This window comes from Sus scrofa, chromosome 1, assembly GCF_000003025.6.
Source record: "Sus scrofa isolate TJ Tabasco breed Duroc chromosome 1, Sscrofa11.1, whole genome shotgun sequence".
Taxonomy (NCBI): domain Eukaryota; kingdom Metazoa; phylum Chordata; class Mammalia; order Artiodactyla; family Suidae; genus Sus; species Sus scrofa.
The window spans coordinates 221,390,927-221,418,343 of record NC_010443.5 but is presented as its reverse complement, the minus strand read 5'-3'; the positions used below and the strand labels follow the sequence as shown (position 1 = coordinate 221,418,343).

General features: G+C 39.3%; 1 protein-coding gene across 1 annotated transcript in view; it reads left to right on the top strand.

Moving 5' to 3' along the window:
• The window catches only part of DOCK8 (dedicator of cytokinesis 8), a 234,119-nt gene that overhangs the window by 73,546 nt on the left and 133,156 nt on the right, over positions 1-27,417 (top strand). The window contains 3 exon segments of the mRNA XM_003121929.6: positions 16,286-16,409; positions 21,271-21,483; positions 26,343-26,428. Of these exon segments, the coding sequence (XP_003121977.3) occupies positions 16,286-16,409; positions 21,271-21,483; positions 26,343-26,428 (423 nt within the window).

Here is a 27,417-nt window from a genome sequence, read left to right as displayed (position 1 = left end):
GCAAGGCCAGGGATCGAACCCACAACCTCATGGTCCCTAGTCTGATTCGTTTCTGCTGCGCCACAATGGGAACTCCTAAATTTCTACATATATTTTTTTGAAATTCGCACTTTATGTAATAGTCTATCGTGACAATTTCCCTCATGATTTATAGTTCTGCTGTCATGCTTAACATTTAATTCACAAACCTAATATTATTAACTAGGAATTCTGGATTAAAACGTTAATCTGGGAGTTCCATGGCAGCTTGGTGGTAACAAACCCAACTGGTATCCTTGAGGATACAGGTTTGATCCCTGACCTCGCTCAGTGGGTTAATGATCTGTTACTGCTGTGAGCTGTGGTATAGGTCACAGGTGCAGCTCAGATCTGGCATTGCTGTGGCTGTGGGGTAGGCCAGCAGCTACAGCTCTGATTAGACCCCTAGCTTGGGAACCTCCATATGCTGCAGGTGCGACCCTAAAAAGATGAAGTAAGATAAAATATGCACCATTAGCCATTTAGATTATTGCTTCTGTTCTCTTATGTGTCTCCATTTGTTGTCGACTCTTCTGTAGGAACAATGACTTCATATATTTATTTAGTGCAAGTTTCGTGTCTTTATTGTCACAAAACAAAGCAGTATCTGTTTTAACTTTCTGTTTGTCAACATATTGAAGATGAGGATTGTCATGGGTCTTGTTATCTGTCTACTTGGGTAGTGGACAAGTTTGTTTCCAAGAAATCAGCTAATGGACAGGTAGAATACAATTTTGAAACTCATTATCTGTTTCTGGCAAGCTTTGACTAGTGTTTCACTGAGAAAGCATCTTTTTCTACCCTGCTGTGTGACCCTTTGGTACACTAAATCTGATACTCTGACTTGAAGGCTGTAATTCCTAGCACACTCCTCCCAGGGATTATTCTGCCCTTGTGTGCATCCATAATATTTCTTTTGTGAGGAAAATTCAATGTACTATTGCCAGATGCTCTTCATCTCCCAAAGCTACATATATTTTGAGCCAGTTATTGTTTATGAGTTGTTTCTATATGGTTGCAGAAACATGGTAGAAAGAGAGAGGAAGGAAAGTAGTGGTTCTGGTAGGGGTTCCTTTGAGTAAAACCAGGTGGAACCTGCAAGTGCTTCATAGATAAGTCACTAAAATGAAGAAGGAGAATTTAGATTTCTGACTATTACCAACATTGGCTTTTCAGGGACTAGCAGGACTGTTTTGTTTGCAATTTTAAAAAAATAGAAATGGGAGTTCCCATCGTGGCACAGTGGAAACGAATCTGACTAGGAACCTCGAGGTTGCGGGTTTGATCCATGGCCTCTTCAGTGGGTTAAGGATCCGGCATTGCCGTGAGCTGTGGTGTAGGTCGCAGATGCGACTTGGATCTGGCGTAGGCCAGCAGCAACAGCTCCAATTAGACCTCTAGCCTGGGAACCTTCATATGCCACGGGTATGGCCCTAAAAGGACAAAAGACAAATAATAAAAATAAAATAAAATTAAAAAACTAGAAATGACCCAAATTGTACTCTGTGGTGGTAGTAGACAAATAAACACTTTTACATTCATACAATGGAATACTACTTGGCAATAAATAAATTACTGATAATAAAATATATTAATATTACATTAACATGTAGTAACATGGATGAATCAGGTATACTCTGAATACGGAAATAAGACTAAACATTCAGAAAAAGATTTGAAGAGAAATACTCAGAATAATCTGTTCTGGGATTCCTAAATGCAGCAAAATAAACAAAATTTAAAATAAATCATATTATTCATAAAGCTCAATTAACAAAAAAGTATTTGGGGGGACCTTTTCTTTTTTATTGAAGTATAGTTGATTTACATTGTGTTTCTGGTGAGCATCACAGTGATTCAGTATATATTCTATTATGGTTTATTACAGGATATTGAATATAGTTCCCTGTGCTAAACAATAGGACCTTTTCATTTATCTATTTTTAATTACTTAATGAATTTTATTACATTTATAGGTGTATAACAATCATCACACCCAAATTTTACAGCATTTCAATCCTAAACCCTCAGAGCATTCCCCCCACCCCCCAACCTGTCTCATTTGGAAACCATAAGTTTTTCAAAGTCTAAGAGTCAGTATCTGTTCTGCAAAGAAGTTCATTGTGTCCTTTTTTTCAGATTCCACATGTTAAGGGGTAGCATTTGGTGTTGGTATCTCACTGTCTGACTGACTTCACTTAGCATGATAGTTTCTAGGTCCATCCATGTTGCTGCAAATGCCATTATTTCTTTCCTTTTAATGTCTGGGTAATATTCCATTGTGTATATGTACCACATCTTCTTGATCCATTCCTCTGTCGATGGACATTTAGGTTGTTTCCATGTCTTGGCTGTTGCAAATAGTGCTGCAGTGAACATCAAAGTACATGTGTCTTTTCTTTTCGAATCATGATTTTTTTTCTCTGGAGAGATGCCCAGGAGTGGGATTGCTGGGTCAAACGGTAGTTCTATGTTTAGTTTTCTGAGGAATTGCCATCCTGTTTTCCACATTGGTTGCACCAATTTACAATCCCACCCACAGTGTACTAGGGTTCCCTTTAATCCACACCCTCTCTAGCACGTATTGTTTGTAGACTTTTTGATGATGGCCATTGTGGCTGGTGTAAGGTGGTACCTCAGAGTGGTTTTGATTTGCATTTCTCTAATAATGAGTGACGCTGAACGTCTTTTCATGTGTTTTTTTTTTGCCATCTGTATGTCTTCTTTGGAAAGTGTCTGTTTAGATCTTCTGCCCGTTTTTTGATGGGGTGGGTTGTTTGTTTGGTATTGAGGGGTAGGAGGTGTTTATAAATTTTGGAGATGAATCCCTTGTCAGTCGATTCATTTGCAAAGATTTTCTCCCATTCTGTGGGTTGTCTTTTTGTGCTGTTTAGGGTTTCCTTTGCTGTGCAGAAACTTTTCAGTTTGATTAGGTCCCATTTGTTTGTTTTTGTTTTTACTGTCAATCCTCTAAAGAGGTGGATCTGAGAAGATGTTGTTGTCGTTTATGTCAGAGAGTGTTTGGCCTATGTTTTCCTCTAAGAGTTTTGTAGTGTCTGGTCTTATATCTAGGTCTTTAATCCACTTGGAGTTTATTTTTGTGTATGGTGTTAGGGAGTGTTCTACTTTCATTCTTTTCCATGTGACTGTCCAGTTTTCCCAACATCACTTATTGAACAGGCTGTCTTTTCTCCATTGTATGTTCTTGCCTTCTTTGTCATAGATTAGTTGACTGTAGGTGTGTTGGTTTAATTCTGGGCTTTCTATCCTGTTCCACTGATCTATGCATTGTGCCAGTACCATATGGTTTTGATGACTGTTGCTTTGTAATATAGTCTGAAGTCAGGGAGCTTGATTCCTGCAGATCCATTTTTCTTTTTCAGGATGTCTTTGGCTATTCTGGGTCTTTTGTGCTTCCAAACAAACTTTAACATATTTTGTTCAAGTTCTGTGGAAAATGTCCTTGGTACTTTGATAGGGATTGCATTGAAACTGTAGATTGCCTTGGGTAGTATAGTCATTTTGATAATATTAACTCTTCCAATCCATGAGCATGGTGTGTCTTTCCATCTATTTGTGTCATGTTTGATTTCTTTCATCAGTGTCTTATAGTTTTCAGAGTACAGGTCTTTTGTCTCTTTAGGTAGGTTTACTCCTAGGTATTTTATTCTTTTGGATGGTAAATGGGATTGTTTCCCTAATTTCTCTTTCTGATCTTTCATTGTTAGTGTATAGAAATGCCATCAATTTCTGTGTGTTGATTTTGTATCCTGCGACTTTGCCAAATTCATGGATGAGCTCTAACAGTTTTCTGGTAGAGTCTTCAGGATTCTCTAGGTATAGTATCATGTCATCTGCAAATAGTGATAGTTTTACTTCTTCCTTTCCAATTTGGATTCCTTTTATTTCTTTTACTTCTCTGATTGCTGTGGCTAGGACTTTCAAAACTATGTTGAATGGTAGTGTCAAGAGTGGACATCCTTGTTCGGTTCCTGATCTCAGCGGGAATTCTTTCAGCTTTTCACCATTGAGAATGATGTTTGCTGTGGGTTTGCCATACATGGCCTTTATTATGTTGAGGTAGGTTCCCTCTATGCCCACTTTCTGAAGGGTTTTTATCAGAAATGGGTGTTGGATTTTGTCAAAGGCTTTTTCCGTGTCTATTGAGAGAATCATATGATTTTTATTTTTCAGGTTTTTGATGTGGTGTATCACACTGATTGTTTTGTGGATGTTGAAGAACACTTGCATCCCTGGGATAAATCCCACTTGATCATGATGTACAATCCTTTTAATGTATTGTTGGATGTGGTTTGCAAGTATTTTGTTGAGGATTTTTGCATTGATGTTCATCTGTGAAATTGGCCTGTAGTTTTCTTTTTTTGTGGGATCTTTGTCTGGTTTTGGTATCAGGGTGATGGTGGCCTCATAGAATGAGTTTGGGAGTATCCCTTCCTCTGCAATTTTTTGAAATAGTTTCAGAAGGAGAGGTGTTATTAGCTCTTCTCTAAATGTTTGATAGAATTTGCCTGTGAAGCCCTCTGGTCCTGGACTTTTGTTTGTTGGAAGTTTTTTAATCACAGTTTCAATTTTAGTCCTTGTGACGGGTCCATTCATCTTTTCTATTTCATCTTGGTTTTCTAAGAATTTGTCCATTTCTTCTAGGTTTTCCATTTTATTGGCGTACAGTTGCATATAGTAGTCTCTTATGATCCTTTGTATTTCTGTCATGTCTGTTGTTCCTTCTCCTTTTTCATTTCTAATTTTATTGATTTGAGTCCTCTCCCTTTTTTTCTTGATAAGTCTGGCTAAGGGTTTCTCAATTGTTGATCTTTTCAAAGAGCTAGCTTTTCGTTTCATTGATCTTTTCCTTTTCTAGGGCCGAGAGCTCCTATACCACACCTTCTTTATCAGTTCAACTGTCGTTGGACATTTAGGTTGTTTCCATCTCTTTGCTATTATAAATAGTGCTGCAATGAATATAGGGGTGCATGTATCTTTTCAAAATAGAGTTTTCTTCAGATATATGCCCAAGAGCGGAATCACTGGATCATATGGCAACTCTATTTTTATTTTTTGAGGCACCCTCCATACTGTTTTCCACAGTGGTTGCACCAGTTTACATTTCTACCAACAGTGTAGGAGGGATTAGGGGGACATTTTCAAACAACTCCTCAGAAGAACTAACTATTTAAAGTTTGTTAAATATTTAATCATATTTACGAAAATGATTCGGATTCCAGTTGCTCTAAGTGTGCAAATGGTACTGATAAAAAAGAGTAGATCCGTGTGTTACCAAACTTTATGTTATAATATTTATTTTGTGTTTTCTCACAGAGATCTTTGAGAGAGAGCTTTACATGGGATTTCTTAAGCCTGCCACATTCTTCAAAATTATTCTTAGCAGTATAAATTTAGGCAGCAACATGTATGTGTGTGCTGGATGGATAGGCTTTTTTGGTGTATAAAATCACTTTAGGTGGGGGCTTCTACCTAAGGATTCAAATAAAAAGCTTGCATGATCTAATATCCTGGGGGAAAAAACCACCTAACTCAATGTAGTGGCAAACACAGGCAAATATTAAGTTGTTTCCTAAGAATGCATTACAATAAATGACAACACACTGAATTAGTGAATGTTTTTCCTGAAAAATTCACCTTTAAAAGATAAGGTTCCCAAAGGATTTAACTACATGAATTTGTTCCCTAGCCTGGAAAGAAAACAATGAAAATTCAAATTTCACTCTTGCCCTTTGCCATTCTTAGGATGTGTATACTCCAGAGGGTAATGATGGCATAGGTTCAATGTTACATGCTTCTTCATGAGGTAACTTGCTTGAGCCACAGAAATAAGAATCAGAAAAACAACCTAGCTTAAGACCTTATGTGTGGTAGCCTTGGAGACCAGAACTGTATCTGCTTTAGCTTTCTTCCTTGTTTCATAAGATGCACTTATTCCACGCTACCCCCCACCCCACCCCCACACACAATTACAGCCATATGTCTGCTTCCATCATCCCCAAGTCACTTCTCTCTACGCCTGTGTTTCTCCATCAGGTAGAGGAAGGACATGAGGTGAATGTTATAACGTTTCCTGCAGCTTTAAGATTGCTAGATAAAAAGTTCACATACTATATCTGAAAAAATTCACATCAGATTTTCTTCTCAAAAGAAGCTTAAATCTGGGAGAAATGAAATTTATTTGGCTATTGTTCTTTTGCTATTTTATGCAAGCAGATGCTCTCTTTTTAGTCCTCAGTTTTGTTAGAATGTTTTCGGGAGGTTCTTTCCATGGACCCCAAAGACACAAGTGGGCATTTTAAAAATGAGTTGCAAAATGGTATTAAAATTTCATTTCAAATATGTATACTTACGCCCTCTATACATGCCAGCCCTCAGAATTTGGAGGATGGAAAGCATTTAGACTAAGTGTATTCCATGGCTGTGGATCTGATTGTCCTTTCTTCCTCATTCTAGATTTAGTGTCTACTTCCCCATTTTCAAATCTCAGAAAGTTGCAAGCTCCCTTGTGGCAGCAAGGGTAAAGCTGGCTGGAGAGGAAAGGCCAAGGGTTGGCAAGTATGTACCAATGACTCATTTCACAAGTGCCAGCCACAGAAGGCAGAAACCACCACAGGGGAGGTAGTGATACTGCTGGCTGACTGCCACCAGCTACCAGAGTCCCAGCCTCATTACCCCACCCCGGGCCTCTGAGCCAAATAAAGCCATATTCCTGTTGAGCCTATTTGCAGACAAAAGTGAGATGGGGAAGTAGCCAAATAGTAGAAAGACTATTCTCATGAAATGAACACAGAGAACTGGGTTCCTTTTCTTCAAACTCTACTGTTACACATTTGGGGACAGTCCAAAGACCACCCATATTTTGAGAGCATTCTCCTTAGAGGCTGTGTGGTGGGATAGACAGAGTCTAGACTGTAGAGTCTGGGATTTGGGTCCAGATGCTGGCTTCTTATGTAATGGCTATGAAACCCTGGGCAAGTGACTTAATCTCTCTGAGCCACAGTTTCCTCAAGTGTGAAATGGGGTGAAAGGGGGCTCATTTTGAAAGCCTGTTGTGAGGATTGAAAAATAATACATGTTCCTCTTCTTCTTTTCCCCCTTTCCCCTTCCCATAAGCTTTTCTTTTTCTTTCCCCTCATTTCTTGTACAATTTGGTATGGAGGAGTTCCCATCATTACTCAGCGGTTAACAAACTCGACTAGGATCCATAAGGACAAGGGTTTGATCCCTGATCTTGCTCAGTGGGTTAAGGATCCAGCATTGCCTTGAGCTGTAGTGTAGGTAGCAGATGCAGCTCGGATCCAACATTGCTGTGGCTCTGGTGTAGGCCGGCAGCTGTAGCTGTAGTTGACCGCTAGCCTAGGAACCTCTATTTGCCATATGACATATGCCGCAGGTGTGGCCCTAAAGACAAAAAAAAAAAAAAAAAAATTGGTGTGGAAACCAGCGGAACAAGGTAGCCATCTATGCCTCAGGGTGGGGAATACCTGAGGAGGACCAGAATAAGGAGATGAAGGCCAAACAGGGTGGGGAGGGCACACATTTAGAAGGGCTGCCTGGCCTAAAGAATCAGAACCTGCATGGTGTGTGGAGGGTATCTGAGCCTGGGGCAGCCTGGTGTGTGATGACAGAGCAGACATTCTGAGTAGACTGAGGAAGGCATACACATGGAGGTGTCAGGGCTCAGGCACGGTGACAAGGCCATCTCTGGGGAGGGGTGGCCTGGCACAGAGTATCAGTGCAGACTGCAGAGGACATCTTGCTGAGGGGCAGGCCTGGTGCAGGGCATCAGAGCCAGAATATATGTGGGGAAGGGGGTGCTATTGGCAATTGTTACATATATCAAATAAGTAAACATATTAAAATAGATGCCAGATTTTGCACTATCTGAGAAGGGAGTTAAAAGTGTGGAGAGGATACTGTGATGTCAGACAGATATTTCAAGGATCAAAATGAATTTTTGGCTTTTGGAGTGCATACATGCATATGTGCACACATGCGCACACATACACACACACACACACACACTTCCTTTCTAATGCTGTTCACTGAGAAGACACAGAGGAACAATACCTTAATAGCAATGAGCACACCCACCACCTACATCTTGGCTCCTAAGAGCCATTTTTTATTAAAAGGAATCAGAGCTTCTTGGAGAAATAACTGATTCCAGGGGTGAGGAAAGGAAAATGAAAGATCAACCTGAAAAAAAAAAAAAAAAAAAGGAAAAAAGAGTTCCCATTGTGGCTCAGTGGAAAAGAATCTAGCTAATATCTATGAGGATGCAGGTTAAGTGGGTTGAGCCTGGTTTTGCTCATTGGGTTAAGTATCCGGCATTGCCATGAACTGTGGGGTAGGTCACAGACAAGCTCAGATCCTGCATTGCTTTGGCTGTGGCATAGGTGGCATCTACAGCTCCAATTCAACCCCTAGCCTGGGAACCTCTATATGGGTGTGGCCCTAAATAGACAAAAAAAAAAAAAAAAAAAAAAAAGATCAACCTGGACTATCTTATGGTGGAAAGCAGGATGTGATCAATGACTGTTGGGGACATGTAAAAAACATGTAAGAGCCAGTGGAAGGGATGCATACTGGTGAAATGGAGGATAATTGGGGCATCAAAATAAATAATAGAAATGGATAAAATATAGTGTGTAATATAAGAAACTATGATTCCATAGTGACACAGATAAATAAACTTAAAGCTTGATGAAAAATGGGGCATTTTATAATAATCAAACCCAAATGGGAGGGACTTTCTAAAAAACAACTGGCCTATAACCTCAAGGTCATGAAAGTCAAGGAAACACTGACAAACCATTCCAGAGTAAATAAGACATGTAACATCTAAATGCAGTGCATGACTTTGGACTAGATACTTATGCTCAAAGGGACATTTTTGGGACATTTGGTGAAAGCTCAGTGGGGCCTGAGGATTAGATGGTAATAATGCATCAGTGTTAATTTTCTGAATGTGATGGTCATATACTATGTATGGTGGAGAATGTCTTGTTTGTAGACATTACTCACTAAAGTATTTAGGCGCAATGAGAATTAGGTCAGCAACTTACTCTCAAAAGGTTTGGAAAAGAGGGGGAAATGTCTTTATACTATATTTGCAAGTTTTCTATAAATTTGAGATTATTTCAAAATGAAAGAAAAATAATATATATTAGGTTCTGGCATTGTAATAAAGACTATTAGTTGGCTTCATTTACCATCCCATGCATCCATTCTGTAGCCACTATGAGTGTAGGAGCTATTGTGCCCACAGACATTTGAGTAATTCACTCTACATCCCAGCCCCCTAACCTCCCACTTTGGATTGGTAATGGTGACCAGTGCCTGACTGACAATAGCACTGGTACAAGGGTACCATAACCTACCTCTTCCCTCATAGTTGGGCATTGGGATAGTTTATAGTGTGATCCCTCCAGAGTGCACTGTGTATCAGGCCAAGAATTTATCCAAGCCCTCATCTTCACTTGACTCCTGCTTACCTCTCTCCCTTATAGGCCTTTCCTGAAGAACACTTTCAAAAAGCGCATGTACCTAAGTCTATCTCAGCCTCTGCTTCTAGGGAATCTTAGCTAAGATAATCACACAGCAGCTCAAGAAGTGATAGCTGTGTCAGCATCGGTGGCAATACCATTAGCTACAAGATCAATCAATGTGTTATAGATTTTGGATACCCTTATTTTATGGACATACTGAATTTAAAGTCTCCTAAAATCCTTATTTCTACTAAACTATATTATTTTTTATTAGGTTATAATTGATTTACAGTGTCAATTTCTGCTGTACAGCGTAATGATCCATACTTATGTATATATTCTTTTTCTCTTACTATCTTCCATCATATTCTGCCCCAAGAGACTGGACATAGCTTCCTGTGCTGTACAGTAGGACCCCATTGCTTATCCATTCTAAATGCGATAGTTTGCATCTACCAACCCCAAACTCCCCGTCCATCCCACTTCTTCCACTCTCCCCCCAGCAACCACAGGTCTGCTCTCCATGTCTATGATCTGTTTCTGTTTTGTAAATAGGATCATTTGTATAGTATTTTAGATTCCACATATAAGTGATATCTTATGGTATCTGTCTTTTTGACTTAGTATGAGAATCTCTAGTAGCATCCCTGTTGCTGCAAATGGCATTATTTTGTCCTTTTTATGGCCAGGTAGAATTCCATTGTATATATGCACCACATTTTCTTAATCCATTCATCTGTCTCTAGACATTTAGGTTATTTCCACATCGTGGCTATTGTGAATAGTGCTACAATGAACACAGGGGTACAAGTGTCTTTTTCAGTGAGAGTTTGTCCAGGTATATGCCCAGAAGTGGGATTGCTGGATCATATGGTAGTTCTGTATTTAGTTTTCTGAAGAAAGTCCGTACTGTTTTCCATGGTAGTTGTTCCAATTTACATTCCCACCAACAGTGTAGGAGGGTTCCCTTTTCTCCACACCCCCTTCAGCATTTGTCATTTATTGACGTGTTAAAATGGCCATTCTGACTCAGTGTCAGGTGGTACCTCACTGTAGTTTTGATTTGCATCTCTCTAATAATTAGTGATGTTGAACTTTTTTTTCCCATGTGCCTGTCGACCAACAGTATGTCTTCTTCAGAGAAATGTCTATTTAGATCTTCTGCCCATTTTTCAGTTGGTTTTTTGTTGTTGAATTTTATGGGTTGTTTGTATATTTTGGAGATTAGACCCTTGTCTGTTGCATCATTTGTAAAGATTTTTTCCCATTCTGTGGGTTATCTTTTTTTTTTAAATGTTTCCCTTGCTGCGCAAAAGCTTTTGAGTGTAGTTAGGTCCCAGTGGTTTATTTTTGTCATTTATTGTCATTATTCTAGGAGGTGGATCAAAAAAGATGTTACTGTGATTTACTTTCTTACCTAAACCAAAAATAGAACTCCGAAAAGTGCCCACTTTAGGATTCCACTTGTAGAATTTTCTCAGAAAACAATTTAACATCTGGGTGAGGCTATTGTCCTGTTTCGACTGGTTCCATTCCATCCCATCCAGGAAGTCTTTGTGGATTTCCTTTCCCAGATGTGCTGCTAAAACTGTGGTTCAGATTGGATTGGAGGATTCCATTTTTCTGATGTCTTAGTAGCAGTGGATCCTAATGAGGGCAGTTAGTGTTTCCATTTTTTTATTGCCTCAGTGACTAGAGTGGGCTGCCACATTTGCAATGCACAGAGCATCACACACAGTGAAGGGCCACCCCAAATTCAGCATCCAACACAGCTATCAAACATCCAGCTGGACATTCAAGGAGGTGAACAACCAGTCTGTAAATATCCAGGCTAAGCCCCTATACCATCTTACAAATATTTTTGCGCTGAATTTTCCAGGAACATAACTATTAATGTGAATATAGGGGAAATTAAACTTTGTGCTGATGAGAGCTCTACCAAGAGTTTTTGCCCATTTTAGAAAATCATATTACTGACTTTGTGGTGTTTGAGTCACCTTGTTGCAGTCTGCTTTGGTAGGTGTTACAGTCACAATGAGTCTTTCTTTCTGCAGGTGCAAACAACTATTTCATTGTGTTCCCTGGTGTCGCTGTGTCCAGGCATGTGCATATTTACATACAGGCTGTTGTATGTTTCTTTTATTTCTCCTTTACATAACAGCTGAGCTCATTTTATGAGCTTCTAAATATGAGAAAGTTGGTGGGTTATAAAAGTGACATTATAAAATATTTATTACATAGAAAGATGGTGTTGTTGGGTCTAATAGATCAGAAAACACTTGTGTGAGAGGAACATGTTATAGATATTTGCTTGTTAGGGTTTCATTCATTCTTCCATTCAACAAATGTTTATAAATTTTCTCCTGAGAGTAAGACACCAAAGAGGATGCAAAAAGGAATACATAGGAATTCTAGCTCCATATGAGTCCCTGTCCTCAGCAAAGTCATAGTCTGATGAGAAAGAGCACATATGTGGCAGGGGAGATAAAAATTTGGAGAAATAATGAGACTGTAAGACAGAGTGTGACAAAAGCTTCTAAGAGAGATGCAAACAACATGCTTTGAAATTCAGAGATGGGTTCAATTACTTCTGGCTAGGTCAGGAAGGCTCGGTGCAAGTGCTGGCTTTTGAATTGGGCTTTAGTGGGAGTGGGTTTGTGGAGGTGGGGAGTCAGTGCATAACAGGTCAAGGGTGGTTCAGTGATTTCCACAGCTGGATTGCTCTTTGTAACTGCATAGGCTGATGAGCCTGGCTTGCTTTCCGTACTTTTAGAAAGCAAATAGCTAAGCACCTTGACAGCCAGCACAACAAATGCATGTCATAATAAGCAATTATTGATCAGGGAGACATTTTTATGGTGTTTTGGGAGTAACTGAATTATATGCACTGATGTGTTTGAATTTTAATTGTTTACCAGTTCACTGGGAGTAAAATATGGAGTAATAAAACAGATGATACCCCATTCCTTGATATCTCGCTCTCCTTGAGCATGACCTTCCTTCAGAATTACCTTAATCACCCAGGATAAAAGACAGAGTCTGAGGGCTTTTATGATTGCTGCTCATAACACTCATGAAATGTTTCACTGTCACTGTGGATAATATACCAAGAATAAATAGCATGTAAATAAAATTTAATTATTTAAGAGTTCAACTCTCCACTAAGACATAAACACATTCTCAAGTTATTCTCTCTTTAGTTCATTAAAGAAAATGACGGGAAATCATGCTTAAAATATTTACTGTCACCCAGAGGATGCCACCAAATGGAAATCCATACAATGTTGTCAAAATATATGGAAATAAGATGAGATAAACAAGCAGCCATAGCACCAGTCTATTTGTTAGATTAACCATCATTTTCAAAATTCACGAAGAGAGAAGCACTATGATTTTTAGAGCAAGGACACCAAACTTTGTACTAGAGACATGAAAAGGTAGAATGGAATCCTTTCGAGGCATCTTCCAGTCCAAGTAACACAGACAAACATTTCAAATAGGAAAAGGCATTTCTCCCAAGAGAAGAGCATGCATTTTGTGCTTCTGTGTTTAATTTTCCCCTATTAAGTTAAAATCTAAACTTTTCTCTATCCTTCATGGGCAGCACTGTTTGTCTGATTTAAAAGTCTCAATTATAGAACCTGAATGGCAAATGTCCTATAGAATAATGAGAGTGGGAGGGAACACAAGTGGCCATTACTCCACTCCCCTACCCCCTAAATGGGATCCAAAGCCATTATTACAGATAGCAAGGACATAAAAGACTATCCCTAGATATTATAGAGAAATGTAATATCAGCAAGGAGATAATTGAGGAATAAAAGAGCCAGCTAAATCAGTGTTTGACTGTGTGGTTATGGATGACAAAGACATCCATAGAAAGGAAACTAGCTTCATTAAGTATGGTCCTCTAGAGGAAAGTTGTTTTTTCTTCTGTGATGCATTAACTGTATGGGCTAGAGTTTGGGGTTCATTCATCTGACATACTAATATAAGTGCTTTTTCTGAAGTCTTCAGAAGATTTTACACTTGAAAGAAATATTTTGGATAGGTTGAATTAGACCTAGATAAGCCTTCACGTATAATTCTTATGATTTTTCAAATCTTATCTTTATTCCATAAATATATAAATTTTAGTGCCTATGATGTGAAATCTATCCTGGTCCATTAAATTAAAAGAAATCTTCAACTACATTGAATTGTCCATTGGTTTTTTTGTCCACTGCATATAATATCTTAGTCATTGGTCTAATTTAGATTATTTGTTAATTGACAGAGACGGTTGAACCATATTCTGTAATACCAGTTAATAAACATCATTAAGTAGTGGCAGATATTTATGGAATTATTGCCATAAGCCGAAAGTTCTTCTATGTGTTTTATGTATATTAATTTATTTATTGCACACAACAGAACTGATGAGGTAGGTATTATTCTAATTCCTGTTGTTCTAATAAGGGAATTGAAGCACAAAGAAATAAAGTAATTTTCCTTAGGTCACACAGCTTGTGAGCTGTGGAGCCAGGACTTGAATCCATTTATTCCCACTCCACAGAAACCACCATTCTATAAAACAATATAATAAACCATAGCAAAGTATTAGACCTTACATTTAAGGAGTATTAAATGTGTAAATAGCATTTTTTCACAATAATCAACACTCTAGAACTCTAAAATTGATTTTAAAAATTTTGTACCATATTTTGAATCTGGGGCTAAATTGTGTGCATTTGTTTTTATGTTCATGAACAAATACTCGTGGAGAGGAAGCATACAAACTAAAATATCCTTCTTGCCTAGTAATGAGATGATAAAGTCTTGTCTACAAAAAATAAACTGCAGAAAAAAAATTTTTAAGTAAAAAATAATGAGTATTCAGTGTAGACATTATCCTAATTAATGCCAGGCACAATCCTAAACTTCCATCCATTGATTTTGAGGTAATTATCATTCTTTTTAGATTACAGCTCTGTGAGTTTTGACAAATGCATACAGCAGTATAACTACCTACTACAATCAAGATATAGAAGAGTTCAGCACCCCCAAATTCTCCCCTGCCTCTTTGCTGTTAACCTCCTTCTCCATACCCAGACCCTGGCAACCACGGATCTCTTTTCTGTTTCTATAGCTTTTCCGTTTCCAGAATGTCATATAAATAGAATCGTGCAGTTATCTTTTTCCCTCTGTCTTCTTTCTCTTAGTATTGAATACTTGCTCTGTGCCACACCTCGACCCTCCCAAAGAGTTATAAACTGTATTTGGATCACTGCTAGTAGCTCTCCTACATTTCCTGCTTTATCCGTCTGCCATTTGATCTGCCTAATAAATCCTAACCTCATTTCACATCCCTTTACCAGCTTGTTCAATGGTTTTTTAATGGTGTGGGAAATCAAACAAAACGGGTGCATGTTTGCGTGGTTGACTTTGTAGCATGTTTTCCAGGCAGCCTTTGAGTCATGAAAATGGGGAATACACACATTGGTTTCTGTAGTTATTATTTGACAACTTATATCTGTTGCCTTTTTTTGTGATGGCCTAATTTTTTTCTTCAGTGACAGTACTAGACATCATATTAAACCCTTGCCATAGCAACACATTTTTTTAAATTGAAGTATAGTTAATTTACAATAATGTATTTATTTCAAAGTTTCAAGTGTATAGCAAGGTGATTCAAAAAAATATATATGTATGTTTTCATATTATTTTCTGTTATAGGTTATTACAATGTATTGAACATTGTTCCCCGTATCATACTATAAATCCTTGTTGCTCATCTATTTTGTGTATAGTAGTTTGTTAATTCTATACTCCTAATTTATCCCCCACCCACCTTTCCCTTTGGTAACCATGAATTTGTTTTCTCTGTCTGTGAGTCTGTTTCTGTTTTGTATATGGATTTATTTATATTACTTTTTTAGATTCCACATATAAATGATATCATAGAACATTTTCAACACTTTTTTTTTTGCCTTTTAGGGACGCACCCGCGGCATATGGAGGTTCACAGGCTAGGGGTTCAATCAGAACTACAGCTGCCAGCCTACACCACAGCCACAGCAATGCCAGATCCAAACCACATCTGCAACTTAAATACCACAGCTCACAGCAATGCTGGATCCTTAACCCACTGGGCGAGGCCAGGGATTGAACCTGCAACCTCATGGCTCCTAGTCGGATTTGTTTCCACTGAACCACGGCAGGAATTTCTCAACACGTTTTTTAAAACACAATTTTACTGGCATGCATGAGTGGTGATTGAGAATGGTAGCAAAGATTTTTCAGTACATAAATCATTTATTTCTATTTTTTCTTAACCATGTCCGGCCTTTTTTATTCATTACTAAGGGCATTGATTTGGAGATTAAATGTTTCCTCTATTTTTATCTCCAAACAACCATTATTTGCTGCTTCTGCACTTTGCTAGATTTATTCCAGCCGCTTACACTAGGGTCATAGTTTAGCTTCAGCTTGGAGCCAAATGCCCCACAGCTGAAATGACCGCACCTCTCAAGTGGCATTTTCCCAGGCCACTCCTGCCTTTAATAATGAGCCAGCCAGGAGGCAAGTTTGTGTCTCATTACAACAGAGCCTTGTATTAGGCCTGGTGCATAATTAGATGTGAAGAATTACAATTGGTCCTCTCTTTGCAAGATCTTTCAGCACCATGTCTGCACTTAAGCCATTACTTTTATTTTTACTCTAATGATTTTGCCTCTCTCTCTCTTTCTCTCATTTAATAACAACAATAAAAGGAACCAAGGAAGTTCAGAGATTTGCGGCTTTAAAAAGACTGGATCTCGAAAAGATTTTCACAAGACTCTTCAGAAACAGACGTTTGAGTCAGAAACCTTGGAGTGCAGTGAACCCAGGGCTCAGGTATTTCCTATCAACAAACACGGTTACCAGGTTACTGGACTGTTCTGGCATGGCATGCTGTCAATTTTTTTTTTAACTAATAAAAATGCTAGACTCTGAATATTAGTGTAGGAGGAACTCTACTGTTTGAGTCAGTGATATTTTTTTTCAAACTCATTTGTAGCTACAGAAATTGATGTTCAAATTGAAAACCCAGAGGTCCAATAATTAAAATAGAGAAAAATGGAGGGGCTCTAATGTGGGGAGAGCATTGGACCCATCACCCTAATGATTCTTGCAGAGACTCAAGAGGTGCTCCCAAACCTATGGCAGGCTGCAGTATGATTAAAAAGCTTCACACTGAAGCAGACTGCTTGGGTTCTCTGTGATTCTACAGTATTCTAACTCTATACTCTCAGACAGGGTAACTCAACTCTCTGGGCTTCAGTTTCCTTCCCTGGAAGACGAAGATGGTAACTCTTGTGAAGTTATTTGAGTAGTAAATGAGTTAGTATTTGTAAAGCATTTAAGACAATGCCAGCTCAGACTTTATGCCCAATAAATATTGGCTACTATTGCCATTGTTATTCTTTTATTCTTATCCTTACTATTACAGAGCAGTTACAGTTTAAAAATCAGTGCCCTATATAGCTGTGTTCGTAGTAGCATTATTCACAGTAGTCAAAAGGAGGAAAAAGCCAGTGTCAGTGGACAAATGAATGGATAAACTAAGTGTGGCAAACACATACAATGGAATATTATTCAGCCTTAAAGGGGGGGAATTCTGACACATGGTACAACATGAACAAATCTTGAAGATGTTATGTTAATAGGCAAAATAAGCCAGTTACCAAAGAACCAATACTGTATGATCCCACTTATATGAGGTACCTAGAGTAGTCATATTCATCAATGCATAAAATAAAACGGTGGTTACTAGGGGCTGGGGAGAGATGGGAATGGAGAGTTATTATTTAATGGGTATATTGGAGTTCCCTGGTAGCTCAGCAGGTTAAGGATCCAACTCGATCCCTGGCTTGAGAACTTCCACATGCCATCAGCATGGCAAGAAAATAAAGTAAGGAGTATAGAGTTTCAGTTTTATAAAATGAAAAGAGTTCTGGAGATTGGTTGCCCAAGAATGTGAAGGAACTTAACACTACTGAGCTGTACACTAAAAACTGGTTAAGATGGTAAATTTTATGTTACATATATACTTAACACAATTTTAAAAAGATGTTAAAAGCAATGCTGTATTCCAAACTATCCATTTTATGGGTGAGAAAAATAAAACGTAGAGGAAGAAATTTATCCAGGTTTCATAGGACTTCTAAATAAGTTTTTCAGGTTCCAGGTGCCCTCATAAGGCAGGCATTTCCTTAGGCTGAATATGACTAGAGGTTTTAAATAATACCTATTTTTCAAATTAGCCACCAATTCCAGTGGACTTACTAATTTTTCAAATTAGCCACTAATTCCGATGGGCTTACTGAGGCATGGGATATCTGTATGCTATCCTACAGATATGTAGGATTTTCCTTGGAAATTTTGACTAAATTCAGTCTTCGTCATGAAGAGGATCAACTAAATTGTTCCTTGTATCAGTCAGACAGAAGCAACACTAGATATTTCCATAGAAGAAATTTAACATAGGGAATTAAACTCATTTTTAGAGGATTAAGAGAACCAAAAAAGAAAACTGAAGTCATACAGAAATTGTAACTGCAAGAAACAGCACACCACCCTAGGGCTAAGGTCTATGGAAGTGGTTCTCAAACTCAAGCTTCATCAGAATCCCCAAAAGGGCTTGTTTAAACCCAGAATGCTGGGCCCTGCTCCACAGTTTCTGACTCACTGCATCAGGAGTGGGGCTTGGGAATTTGCATTTCTAATTAGCATTTCCAAGGAGATGCCATTACCGCTGGTCCTGGGATCATGTTTGAGAACCATGGGTCTCCTTGGAGGAGCTTGGAGTTATCAGGCCTCAGAGCTGGGTCTCAAAAATCTGAGGAGAAGGTACAGCCTATCCAGTGGTATCATCAGAGGAAAGACCTCACAGGGGCCAGGAGTCTGGACTCAGACTCCTGGGAGAAGAAATTGCCTGGCTGGTGCTGGTACTTCCAAGAAAGGAAAGATGAGGGTTGTTCTAGAAGTGCCAGAAGAAACAGAAGGCTAGAACCAGCTGCCACCACCGAAGTGAGAGGAACTGTAGGCCAAGAGGGGGCCAGTCCCTTCTCCCCGCTCCAGCCATCCAGCCTTCCTTGAGTGCTCCCTACTGGCAGAACCTAAAGGAAGAAGTAGCAAAGCAGAAATGCAATTTACTGTCTCAGACCCAGGATCACAGAGCAGAATATAAAAGGGTGAGTTCAAAAGCTGAAGGACCAGCACACCCATAAAGCACACACTAACAGAGCACTCAAGTCATTGGCTGGATTTCAGGGCCAAGTTATACAAAACGTGTGTGTCGTTAAGTATCAGACTAATACTCTGCATGGAGAGATGGTTGGACCAGCAACATTTTCCTTTCCTATACCCTTTACTGAATGTAATTGTGAGGCCAAGTGCTTACCTTTACAGAATTTAAATGCAATGTATGATGTGACTCTGTGGCACATATATATTTCCTAAAAATTAGATCAGATCATATATAATATTTTAGAACTTCCTTTTTATTAACAGGACAATATATGCTGATTATCTTCCTGTTCTAGTGACAATACATTCTTCTTCTTTTTTAAAATGGCTATATAATTCGAATTCCCATTGTGGCTCAGTGGTAACAAACCCAGCTAGTATCCATGAGGACTGGGATTAATCTCTGGTCTTGCTCAGTGGCTTAAGCCATGAGCTGTGCTGTAGGTCACAGGTATGGCTCAGGTCCCACATTGCTGTGGCTGTGCTGTAGGCTGGAAGATGTAGATCCTATTTGACCCCTAGGCTGGGAACTTCCATATCCCATGGGTACAGCCCTAAAAATCAAAAAAAAAAAAAAAAAAAAAAAAGGCTGCATAACATTCCATTGTATGAAAGTTCCAAAATCTCTTAATCTCAGATTTTCTTTTGAGGAGGGCATTTAGGTTGTCTCTATTGTTTTGTTATTGCAAACAATGTTCCAGAAATACTCCTGTCTTCACACCTTTGCACACTTGTTCATTTGTCTTAGAATAAATGCTGGAGATAGATACAGATATAGGTATCCTATTATATACAATGTGTATACACACACACACACATCCTTTTAGAGTCTTGTGAAATCCAATTCATTTTTCCAAGAATCTTATAAATTCTAAGATCAACTAAAGTATTTATAATGAAGGTATTAATATTGATTCTCACTAACACATTCAGTTTAGGTAAAATTTATGATCTAGCAGAGTAGCACTTTTATGAGGTAGACAGATGTCACCAAAGATATGTATATAGAGATATTGTACAGTAGAATGTCCTTTAGTAGAACTTGGAGAATAACATTTTACCATAAATTTTACAGACGTTCACAATAATCCATCTATATTCTTACAACATATTGTTGATTGTGGTTGCATATTTTTTGCCAAGACTTAAGATATATATTCCAATCCCAATTTCCAAGACATTTTTAATGGAATTAAGCATTCACTCTGTGACTAAAATAAGAGAGTTTTTTCCAAACACACTGCAGCTGAGTGAATACTGCTAGAAAGGCAAAATCTTTTTCCCCCCTGGTGCTTATTCCTATAACCGTTCCTAAAGTTCTATAGCAAAGTGTTCCCATGCCCACAACTCTGTCGTCAGAAACATACAATTCAGCTTTGGAGTTTATATAAAGTTTTAAGTTGGAAGTTTCCTCACAGGTCATCTTATTTTCCAATTTTGAAAGCCAGGCTCTGGAGTTGAGATTAGGCTGAGGTCCCTTTATTCCCCAGTCCAGTCTCCTGTGTGTGTGTGTGCATGTGCACATGCGCGCTTTTTTTTTTTTTTTTTTTTTTTTTTTTTTTTTTGTCTGTTGTTGTTGTTGTTGCTATTTCTTGGGCCGCTCCCGCGGCATATGGAGGTTCCCAGGCTAGGGGTTGAATCGGAGCTGTAGCCACCGGCCTACGCCAGAGCCACAGCAACGCAGGATCCGAGCCGCGTCTGCAACCTACACCACAGCTCACGGCAACGCCAGATCGTTAACCCACTGAGCAAGGGCAGGGACCGAACCTGCAACCTCATGGTTCCTAGTCGGATTCGTTAACCACTGCGCCACGACGGGAACTCCACACATGTGCGCTTTTTTGTGCTTTTTTCAGGGCTGCACCTGTGGCATGTGGAGGTTACCAGGCTTGGGGTCCAGTCAGAGCTACAGCTGCTGGCCACAGCCACAGCCACAGCAATGCAGGATCTGAGCCACAACTGCAACCTACACCACAGCTCATGGCAATGCTGGATCCTCAACCCGCTGAGAGAGGCTGGGAATTGAACCCGCAGCCTCATGTTCCTAGTGATGTTCGTCAACCACTGAGCCACGAAGGGAACTCACCCAGTCTCCTTTTTTTACACCTTATTCCAGTTCTGTTCTGCTTGAGCATGAGACATGGGTATGGTTCATAAGAGCCTTGGCTCCCAATCTCCAGAAAAGAGCATGCCCCAAACTAATAGCAATACAGTACTTTTTTTCCAACTTTTCCTCAATAATGGGTATATCTACATCTGATTAGTAATTAATTACCTGCTTCCAGGCAGGAAGGAGACACTTAATCTAAGGAAACACAGTCTAGGAAGCTATGATGTGATTCTTGTCGGAAACTCCTTGAGGCCCGATTCTGTAATCCCACATGGGAGTGGTCTTGAGACATCCAGACCCTTTATTTCTCATTATAGACCCGTAGATTTTCTCATAAAGATGTGTCTTTTCTCACAGGCAGGCCCCCGCCACTTAAACGTGCTGTGCGACGTATCTGGGAAAGGCCCCATCACTGCCTGTGACTTTGACCTCCGAAGCCTGCAGCCTGATCCGAGGCTGGAAAACCTCCTGCAGCAAGTGAGTGCCGAGGACTTTGAAAAGCAGAATGAGGAGGCCCGGAGGACGAATCGGCAGGCTGAGCTCTTTGCCCTTTACCCATCAGTGGACGAGGTGGGTGCAGCCATCTCCATGCCAGAGAATTTTAGTCAAGACACAATCTCCAGGAAAATGTTATTGTTCATCATTACCATAAGCAGTGTCAGGATGCTTTGTCGTTTGATTCCTGAGCCGTTCTTTTCACTAAGGCAAAGCTATGTAACAGCAGAGCAAATTGTTGATCAGTCATGCAAATGAGGCTCTTGAAATAACAACTAGGATTTTCATAGCACTTTACAAAAACCTTTCACCGATGCTATTTCATTCAACCCTCAAAACGTGACAAGGGTTTCCATGCAGTAATCCCACTCAGCAAGTTAACCATTCGGTTATTTCAAAGTATGTTTTGCAGCTAATCCTTTAAGATGTGTATTGCTTAAACCTTGATGTTCATTATTACTTTAAGATTTTTTTTTTTGATGGTCTCTTTGAACAACCAGAGAGACCTGCTTTGAAAATATTCCAGTCTTAAAGAATCATAGCCATGCTCCCAATGCAGAGAATACCCAGATCTTGATTGTCCACTCTGTGTGTCTCTAGAGCTGACCCAGAACAGTTTGACTTGGGCTTTGCCTGTGGCCCTTTGGGCCCTCCCTGGGGCACTTCAGATAGTAGGGCATGACTTATTCAAGCCTGTTTAGGCTCCTTATACTTTATGTGACGCTCTCAGACATCCCTTTTGCATGTCAGAATATCTCTACTTCTTGGTCTTGCCAGAAACAGGTCACCACAGTCTCTTTATTGTCCAATTTTTGTTAAAAATCAAATTGCAAAGGAGTAAGATTTGGGGAAATTTTGCATAAAAGATCAGCTATCCATCCATGCCTCTATAGATGTTTGAAATGTGATCTTTGGATCAATCGAAACCATCTGAGAGCCTCATTCTCATCCTTTGTGAAACCTCTACCCCTGTGAACTGTTTGCTGACCTGCCCTTCAACAAGCTTACCACTGATCAGCAAAAAAGGACAATAAAGGAAACAGCAGTCACGAGATACAATATGTCCTCTGTGTAAATATTATTGAGGACATTGACCTACTCATTATCCAGCACTCGCCTCAATGAGGAGCCAAAAAGAAATCGTCCCTCAAGCCTTCGAGCAAAGAGGAACAGTGCTCCCACTGAGAAAATCTTTATACTCAGAGATGGTGCACATCTCAGAATCAACCCTCCAAAATTCTTTACTCAAATTTCTGTTCACCTCCACTAAATCTGATGGCTTACTTATCGGTAATTTTCTCTTTTTTCTCATCCTTATTTTCTAGCCACCTTGGTTTTCCCATGTGTTTATTTGGAAGGTCCTCAAACCCTTTTTTATTATCAGAAGTTTCAAAGCCTTTTCTGAAAGAGGCAGATTAAAAATTAATATGAGTCATGTGGGTAGTGTTATCATCTCTACCCTTCATATTGCAAAGTAAGAGTCAGAGGTTAAATAATATGTTCAAGATTCCACAGTGAAATTGAATTATGGAATGGGACAGCCTAACCCATTAACTGCAAATTTTGTTTGCCTGTTAATTTATCTATGTATGACTCTTGGTATATTAACATACATAATCTAAATCTGAAGATAACATAAATAGACACATCTTAAAACTTTTTCAGTTTCTGTCCACAGCTTTGAAACATTTTCTCACATTTGTCAAGAAATATTAAATCTGACTGATTTGATCTTCACTTGTCTTCCTCTTCTTCCCACTTCCATGATGGAGGTGCCAACGGGTAATAAAGACCCAAAATGGACAGCAGAAGAGAGAGAACAATTAAAGGATGAGGAGAGTACTTCCAGGGAGACATTAGCTCATTAAAGTCTCCTTCATGAGATTAAGTGGGAGGGTATTCATTTTTGATTGCAAGAATGAATCATAGACTATATTGAAAGAATTTTGTTTTGTGGTCTTTGAACAATGCAGAAACTCAATTGAGACTGAAAGTTATGCCTAGCAGAGATCCTAATGGGGCCTGCCTTACTGAGTGGAGAGAAATACTTTGTAATTAGTGTACAAGTTATTTGGAAATTGGTAACTTTAAATGCTTGAGGGCTTCTATACCAGCCCTTTAATATGTTGAAGGCAGAGGTTGCATTTGTTCTTGTAATTTGTGCTTTCTCTAAAGTCCTATAGAAAAAAGGTAACTTTCTGGCCTACCGTGAATTGATTACAAATGCTAATTTTTTGGACAACGTATTAATGAAATGATTTTATATTATTATTTATTTCCTGGTGAGGAAAGTTAAAAGAGAGCTGGACTATTATATCCAAATTATGACTGCATCAATAGGAGAGGCAAAAGTAGAACTTATCCACCAAGCTTTTGTAAGATAAATTCATTCCCTGATTCACTCTGATTCTATAAAAGTCACCCTATGCGCTGATCCCTAAAAAAGGTACCAGTATACTGCAAATCATAGAGGAGTTTGTATTAGGACTCTTCTGGTTGCAACTAGTGGAACCCAATTAAAAACGAGTTAAGCCAAAAAAAAAAGATTTGGGAATGCCCATTGTGGGTCATCAGATTAAGAACTCCACATAGTCTCCATGAGGACTCAGGTATGATCCCTGGCCTCGCTCAGGGGGTTAAGTGTCCGGTGTTGCCATGAGCTGTGGTGTAGGATGCAGTGGCTCTGACCCAGCATTGCTGTGGCTGTGGTGTAGGCCAGTGGCTACAGCTCTGATTCGACCCCCAGCCTGGGAACTTTGATATGCTGCAGGTGTAGCCCTAAAAAAGAAAATTTAAAAACAGGTGGGGGGGGTGACTTATTGGCTCACCTAATGAAATCACAAGTAGGCAAACGCAGATTTGGCCTCAGGATCCATTGGGTCAGCTGATGGATGAACATCGTATCCCATATTTGTCTCCCCCCCCATTATAAGTATCTATCTCTCCCCCAGGGAAATGACAACATGTATCCACTAAAATTTCACCTTTCCTCCTCTGCTTCTTTAGGAATTTGTTCTTATTTCAGATAACTGTAAAAGCTCAAGAAATTCCTATAGGCCAGAGGCTTAGAAAATACATGAATAAGTAGGCCTTGTTTGGAACCTTTTTAACAAATTAACTGTAAAAAAATTTGAGGCAGCTAGGGAAGTTTGGAGCTGACTATATATTTCATGGCAATAGGAAATTATTGTTAATTTTTTAGGGGTAATAATGGTATTTCAGTTATGTGTTTTTATTTATTTTTTTAGGGCCCCATCCAAGGCATATGGAGGTTCCCAGGCTAGGGGTTGAATCAGAGCTGTAGCTGCTGGCCTATACCATAGACACAGCAACGCAGGATCCTTAACCCACTGAGCAAGGCCAGGAATCAACCCGCATCCTCATGGATCCTAGTTGGGTTCGTTAACCACTGAGCCACAACAGGAACTCCAGTTATGTGTTTTTAAAAGTCCTTATTTTTTAAAGATCTGTACTGACATATTGACAGATAAAATTACATGACATCTGGGGTCTTGTTTTTAAGCAGTTCAATACTGAGGGGGAGGAGATAATAGGTGGAAATATAAATGAAACCAGGTTGCCCATGAGTCAAAATTGTTGAAGCTCGGTGATCAATAAAAATAGTTCTTTACATTATTTTCTCTACTTTTGTATATGTTTACATTTTTCCAAGTGAAAGCTTTTTAAAAAGAACCCCAAAGGTTTGAATCCAGACCAAAGGCAATCTTGGAAACCCGTGAGTGTCTTCACGATGAGGTTGTTTTCCAATAAGAGTCTCCCTCCCTTTCAGATATGTCTATTCTGATCACCCTCAAAGTTCCAGCTTGCTCTGAGGACCTTCAGCTCAGTGTAGGCACCAGAACTGTGTCTCCTTTGAAACAAGCCCAGCAATTCCCCCCAGGAGGATAGCCAAGTGCTTAACACAAAGGGGAATAGAAGTTAGGCTAGTGGTGACTTTACCACTTGTACTATTCCATCAAACTGAGCACAGATGTACCAAGAAGGTAACTTTTATTGCTATTTGCGAAAGTGTTCTGCTTGCTGTGGAATATTTGGGGTATCATTAATAGCTTAGGAAAATACAATTAAACATGACTATATTCTTTGGACCCTTATGATCTGAAGGCTACTCTTCAGAGTTTGGTTAGCCTCCTGCAAGAGCAGGAATTAAAGTTCTCAGGAAAACTTGCCCTGTTGATCTTTGCATGCATGAATAAAATTCAGGTACTGTGATAAGTCACATTTGAATGTTAAAAGTTACAATAGAGACTTGGTACTTCCCTGTAAGGCTTATAGGCGTATCTCCTAATTTGTCATTACTAAGCTCTTCTATACCTAGAACTTTAGCAAAGATCCAGCTGAACATGTCTATTTAGAACCTGCAAATTCAATCCCCAATCTCTCTTATCTAAGAAAACAGTCAAGTGTGAAAGACATTGTGCTATAGTATTAATGGTTTATAGCCTTAATAGTCTGTTTTGACTCGGCTCTCAAGTCTAAAGTGCACATACTTACTAGTAAAGCCCTTGGCAGAAGAAATATTCTGACTGTGTACTTAGAGCCTGATAAATAAATAAATAAATAGCCAACAATAGGTGTAAGATTTTGCAATGCCATCTGGTGGATGTTACTAAGCCCTATACATGTTCACATTTCCTTCCTTCCTCCCTCAGTCTCTTTGTCTTCAATGTGTGGCTTTCTGAAAGGAGAAAATGTTTGCTATAAATGCTGACTTTGAATCAGGGGCTGGGGGAGGGGGGTTGGATAATAAACTCTCTTGGAAAAGTCAAAGTGTTATTCTGCAGTTAGAAATATAGCGAATGCAAATTGTTTTGCATGGGGGAATAGTAGCCTTCCCTTCCCTGGGTTAACTTCACCTGGAACTTTTCATGGAAATTCACAACTCATTTCTCTTCTAATGTGATTAATAACAGGAGGATGCTGTGGAAATACGTCCAGTACCAGAATGTCCTAAGGAACACCTGGGCAACAGAATATTGGTCAAGTTGCTGACCCTGAAGTAAGTATCAGCGCTCCAACCAGTCCATTGAGGTTTGTCTCACCTTTCGGATACAGACTGTGTCTTTATCATCAGAGCTTGAATCAGGGAGGACCCCCAACACACTTTAACAGTGGGGAGCCGTGAGGTAGTAGAAGGAGCAGAGATTGGAGTCAGCTTGTCCCAGATTCTATTCACGTCAAACCTGTGACAGTCACTCTTCTACAGCAGGGAAGCCACACACTGAGGCTAGGCGTGCAGGTAAGTAAGTGAGCCAAATGGCCTACATCGAGATAAATAACTGAGAAAGCCAATGGTGCCCTGGAGTCTGCTCTAACTCATGAGAGCCTACTTATTGTATACTTCTTCTCTCGACTCTTTATTCAGTGCAGTCACATAGGCAGTTTGAAATTGACCATGGTAGAATGGTGGAAATATTTACAATACAGAAATCAGAAAATGCTACATATTAGAGCCTTTTTTTTTTGGTCTTTTTAGGGCTGTACCCACGGCACATGCAAGTTCCCAGGCCAGGGGTCGAACTGGAACTATAGCCGCTGGCCTACACCACAGCCATAGCAACATGAGATCCAAGCCGCAACGGCAACCTACACCACAGCTCATGGCAACACTGGATCCTTAACCCACCGAGCAAGGCCAGGCATCAAACCCACATCCTCGTGGATCCTAGTCGGGTTCGTTAACCACTGAGCCACGAAGGGAACTCCCAATTGTCTGATTTTTTTTTTTAAGAGAAACTAGAAATCCAGATTTTTGTACATAATTTCCTGACTTCTTAAATATTTTCTCATTTCCTTTTTAAATACTACACAATTCAAACAGAGCGTGTCTTGCAATCTGGATTCATCTCATGAGCCACTTTTGCTTCAAAGCATTTGTTTCCAAACTTTTTGATTGTGTGTGTTTTTCTTTAAAAAGTCACACATCTTAAATATGTGTGTATTAACTTTGTACTTGCATATTAAATGTTATGTATATTGGAATTCCCG